This window comes from Engraulis encrasicolus, chromosome 18 (genome assembly GCF_034702125.1).
Source record: "Engraulis encrasicolus isolate BLACKSEA-1 chromosome 18, IST_EnEncr_1.0, whole genome shotgun sequence".
Lineage (NCBI taxonomy): Eukaryota > Metazoa > Chordata > Actinopteri > Clupeiformes > Engraulidae > Engraulis > Engraulis encrasicolus.
The window spans coordinates 46,432,692-46,438,483 of NC_085874.1; the positions used below are offsets into that span (position 1 = coordinate 46,432,692).

General features: G+C 44.5%; 1 protein-coding gene across 2 annotated transcripts in view; it reads left to right on the forward strand.

The window, feature by feature from the left end:
* The window catches only part of spint1b (serine peptidase inhibitor, Kunitz type 1 b), a 48,384-nt gene extending 45,387 nt beyond the window's left edge, over positions 1-2,997 (forward strand). For both annotated transcript variants that reach the window (XM_063223708.1, XM_063223709.1), the window contains 2 exons: positions 381-440; positions 2,564-2,997. In XM_063223708.1, coding sequence (XP_063079778.1) covers positions 381-440; positions 2,564-2,757 — 254 coding nt within the window. In that variant the 3' untranslated portion in view covers positions 2,758-2,997. The remainder of the gene's footprint in view (positions 1-380; positions 441-2,563) is intronic.
* The last annotated feature ends 2,795 nt before the right edge of the window (positions 2,998-5,792 follow it).

Sequence of the window (5,792 nt, forward strand, 5' to 3'; positions counted from 1 at the left end):
CCTTAAGATGTACCATATTCATAGAGGAAAGGATACTGGGATTTTCCAATTACTTGACTACTACTTCATATAGTCATAATAGGTATTCAGGGCTTTTTCTGAACGGGGAAATAGGGGCGCTCCACCCTCATACCTCCGCGGGTGCACCCTCATACTTCTTTTTTTTTAATATATATAAATTACTTTTTTGAGCGCCCCTAGTAAATTCCCCCCTTCACCCCCCGCAACCTGCCATAATGCTCCCTCATGCCAAAAATTCCTAGAAAAAGCCCTGGTATTTATAACCTGTCATGCATACTGAATAATACTGAAATGTGGTGGCTCAGAAATATCTATGCAGCAACTCTTCTAATTAACATGCACATTTACACCGTTTTCAGAGAATGATGTCTTTGCCCGTGGAGTGTTTGAACGCATTGAACAAGAAGAAAGCCAGTCAGGTGAGAAAGAGGTTTTCTTTTTTATCTGACGTTCAGGTGTGTGTTTTCTTATTCTTCCTAGTGGAATTTCTGTGGCCTGCATAACTAAATATTTCAAGATATTGCACTGAAGTTCAAACGGTGTGTTTGCTCTACTGATGGCTAGGGCTGGGCAATATGACGATATATATCGTTATCGCGATATAAAAGTGTATATCGTGACAGTAATTTTATCAGTTGTATACAATTGAATATCATTTAATTATATTTCATGTCGTCACAATACACACTATAAGTTCGTGTTAACTGTAAAAATAAGAATAAAAAGATTCATTTTAAAGAGAGGTTGTTTTGCGACATGAACAAATAAAGAGCAGATAAAGAGAATAACTGAAAACGTATGTAATTTTGCTATATCGTGATATATATCGTTATCATGATATAAAGTAATCCATATCGTGATATAGTTTTTTTCCATATCCTGCCCTACTGATGGCCGAGTCTTAGCTAAGCTGAAGACTCAGTTGATGACAGGAACACTGCAGACACGTATGCATGTATACACACACGCACACACAGCACGCAGACACACACACACACACACACACACACACACACACACACACACACACACACACACACACACACACACACACACACACACACACGCACGCAGACAAACACGCAGTTTAGTACTTTTATTTGGATCGACACATACACACACACAGACACACGCGCGCGCACGCAGACACACACACACACACACACGAGACACGCACACGCACGAGACACACACACACACAGACAGACACATGCACGCACACGCACATGCACAGACACGCACACATGCGCATGCAAACAAACATGTGCATTACAGTGGGGAAGGAAGTCTGGTCTGTGCGTCTGTTTCTATAGCGGTGTCTTGTTGTTGTAACCCACATTCTTAACTCTGAAGTCTTATTTGCTTTGTTGTGGTGCTTATCCTGGCTGGTCTGGGGGGGAAATGGGGCCCGGGCACTTTGGCCTTAAAGGGGCCCCTCTTAATTAGCGGCGCAGAACTGACGCACCGGTGGGCCCTGCACCCTCGTGGGCCCCTATTTTCAGAAATGTAAAAAGAAGAAATGTGTGTGTGTGTGTGTGTGTGTGTGTGTGTGTGTGTGTGTGTGTATATATATATATATATATATATATATATATATATATATATATATATATATACTGAAAATATATACTGAAAATAGGGGCCCATGAGGGTGCAGGGCCCACTGGGAAATGCCCGCTTTGCCAGATGGCCAGTCCAGCCCTGGTGCTTATCCTGCAAGAACCAGGAAGTCTCCCCAGTGCGGTGCAGCATGAGTGATGAACCAGGAAGTCTCCCCAGTGTGGTGCAGCATGAGTGATGATCAATTCTATAGAAATCTTAGAATGTCTTTGAAGACTCCTGTTGCTCTAGGGCAGTGGCTTCCTCTAGGGCCGTGGCTATCAACCTTTTCACAACAAACACCCCCCCCTCAAACTCAGCATAAGCCTCCCAATGCCCCCTTTGCCTCATCACAAGCTGTGCTCTCCCCACTTAGCAACATGATGTTTAAGATTATGAAATTGGTCACATTTCTGTACACTATGATTATTCATTGTACAGCTTTCTGGAATGATGTGAGCATCCTTTTACTTTGAACACTCCCAACACCCCTCATTTGTGACTGGGGTCCCTTGTATGGCTAACATGGCTGATTGTGCCTCCAATCACCTCAGGCTGGTCATCCCACTTCTGACACCATTTGTAGCAAAGGGAAGAAGAGTTGCCCCTACTTTCTGTAGTACCAGACTGGGGCTTTGACCACTACACCAAAGAGCCAGGCTCGTTGGCGTGACGGTCAGAGCGCACCCTCAACCCTAGTGATGGCCACTCCTTCACACCCCTCTTAGCTGTCTTATACATATTTTAGGGCTTTTTATACCTTTTATTTCTGAGAGGACAGTGGAGGAGAGACAGGAAATGAATGGGGAGAGAGAGAGACGCGGAATATCCTCAAATGACCCGGGCTTTAATCAAACCTGGGTCGCCGGTGTCGTAACCCAGTACCCTACCGTTACTGCCACATGTCCTCTGGTCTTGACCTTCTCCTGTCCTCCTCCTGTAGGCTCGGTGGCCATCGCCGTGGTGCTGGCCCTGTGCATCCTGATCGTGCTGGCGTTGCTAGGATACTGCCTCCTGAAGGAGAGGAGGAAGAAGAGCCAGCAGCAGCAGGTGCGGGGGGTTGCCAACGGCGGCCAGATCCCCCTCAACGACGAGACCGAGCACATGGTCTACAAGTCAACTACCAAGCCCGTCTGAGGCGCGGGGGGTGGTAGGAGGGCGAGGGGGGGCTGCCCCACCCCACCCCACCCCATCCCATCCCACATCTTCACTTTGTCTTTTAGTGTGTGGCTGTGTGACTGTGTGAGACAGTGAGTGTGTGTGTGTGTGTGCATTTGAATGTGTGTGATGGTAGTGTGTACACAATATGCTCTGAAGCAAGAGGCTTGTTGTGGGTGTATTTTTGTGTGTGTGTGTGTGCGTGTGTGCGTGTGTAAGTGTGTGCGTGTGTGCGTGTGTGCGTGCGTGCGTGCGTGCGTGCGTGCGTGCGTGCGTGTGTGCGTGCGTGCGTGCGTGCGTGCGTGTGTGCGTGCGTGCGTGCGCATATGTGGTCACTAGATATCAGTTGTACGAGACTATTTTGGATATCCTGTTAACCTTTATAAATGTGTACTGTATATGCATGTGTTTGGTGATGTGTAAAAAGGGGAGGGGGCAGTGAAGTCTTCATATGTATCCAGGAGTGCCTTATGGGTAGTCAAGACTAGTCTCAAGGGCCGCATGCGTGATGGTGCATAGCTGCTTTTTGCTGTGCAGTGCGCATGCACACTTTGCCACGGTTACCAGAATGCATGGAAAGTGCACATGCACACTGCACGGCGGCAAAAGCAGCAATGCACCATCGCGGACGCAGCAATTACCATCATGGTAGTTGTACAGTTAATACCATCTTGTGTAACCTCCATGCTAGTTGCTTACGGGTAGTCTCTCAATACTGGTTTATTACCAGTGGTGTAGTCTACTTTTTATGGTGGGTATACTGTATATTTGAGCATTTTTTGAAGTGGATATACTGTATATATTTGTGATATTCAAATCAATGGATCAATCAATTTTAAGTGGGTATACTGAAATCCCTGACATTTAGAAGTGGGTACCCGCGTTCTACGTAGACTACACCACTGTTTATTACCCCTATGCTAGTTACTTCCTCGTTCTTTTGCCTGAACTGGAAAGCATGCAGAGATTTGCATATTTAACCGAGGCTGGCCAGCCTTCGCCTTAGGAAAGGAACTATTCCAGTTCTCACAATATACTACATGAACTCTTGTCTTATGTCTTGTCTTCTGTCTGTCTGTCTGTCTCTCTCTGTCTCTCTCTCTCTTTGCCTCTCTCTCTTTCTCTCTCTCTCTCTCTCTCTCTCTCTCTCTCTCTCTCTCTCTCTCTCTCTCTCTCTCTCCCTCTCCCTCTGTCCCCTGAGATGGTATGGTATGCACTGAATATTATTATAGGGTAATGTCTGTCTGTCATTACCCTCATCTCCTTGTTTTTTTACTCAGGTTTTTAGCTCTGCTCTGCTGTGTGTTGTAAATCACTCCAACCTATTGTTTTCAGTTATGAAGGTTCTGCTTTACGATGCAGAAGGTATGAAGTGGTGTGTTTTATGATGACACTCAGCTATGTGTTTCATTTCCACTTCAGTGGTTGAACTCCACTATGGTGTACTAGATGCATCAAGAACTGCGAAGGATGGTTTCACTCCTACATTTTTTTTTTAAACTCTAGAAGGGTGAGGGTTTTTTTTTGTTTTGTTTAAATCCTTCCCTTGTTTCCTCGATAATTTTGTGATTGATTATCATTTGCGTTATGAACCATTTCATAAGAAATATATATATAACGAATAATGTGCATTTTTTTCAGAATGGTTTTTAAAAAGTTGTGTCCCTCTTTGTGATTAACTTTTTCTATTGTAAATAATGACAAGTTTTATCTATAAATAAATTATGATCCAAGAACTGTCATTGTTTCTGTGTTTTCTTCTCTTTATTGAAAGGTGCACTGTGTAGGATAGTGGCCTGTAAGTATTGCGACTATGCTGCCCATTTAAACTGTGCTGCCAATATAGGTCCTAATAAACTATTATAATAAATATATATCACGAAATAATGAAGGAAATAATAAACTATTGACTATAATGACCAAATTACTGTCACAGTTGCCGCTTAGAAAATGGCGGACATGGAGAAGATCCACCTACTCATGACTGAAAAGTTAACATTTGTGAATGGGCTACATACATTTAGTAAAGGAACCGCTAAAACATATTACACAGTGCACCTTTAAGTCATCTTGTTGTGTTTCAAGATGTCCTGCAGAGGGCAGTAGAGTGCCGGTTAAATTTGACTCCAATCCATTTGGCTTTTGACCCGGTGTCACCACAGCGGGTTCATACTGACTTACAGTAACAAAACACCTCTTGTGCAGGCTCCCAAGAATCACATAGTCCTCTACTAGCCTGGTCCTGACCATCCCATAATACTACCATTTAATTTAGTATTTATGGTCTGGCATTTCTTTGCTCTGAAGCAATTGTAGGAAGCAGGAAGCTTGCATTCAGTTATGGTTTGAAATTATTGGACACCTCTCACCCAATCGCTGGCAGTTACTCAACAACAACATAGCGCAGACCAATGGCTCTGGCGCAGATGTGTACGTCATTGCCACGAGCGTCCTCCCCCTTTCGCCCCCACGTGGGGGGCATATTCGATTATTGGCTGTTTTCTGGGGGGGGCGTTGCGATCAAAATTCTACTGCTCCAGGCACTCCACAGAGTAGCACGGCCAGACTACAGTAGTGGAGCCAATCCTTTGGCGGAAGTACGTAGGATGGCTCGCGAGGCTAGTCCTCTACATCAGTGGTTCCCAACCTTTTTCTTAAGGGACCCATGTTTTTACTATTGTAAGCTTTGGTGACCCAACCACGCGAGCCCCCGCACGAGACGGAGTCGCAAGATGCCCTCCGTTTCCTGCGAAAACGTATTTTAGTTATTTTATTCGTCAATTCGTCTTTGGTCAAATATAGAAATAAATGTTTAATGTAGCACTTACAATTTGTTGTGTCTATGCATTTATTAGTTAAATGCTTTGTCTTTTATTCAACATGGGCTATATATATTTAAAATGAAACCCCTTAAAATCAAGAGGGCTCCGCGACCCCCTGTGGATCTTTGGCGACCCATAAGGGGGGTCCCGACCCATAGGTTGGGAACGACTGCTCTACATCACAGTGTTTTA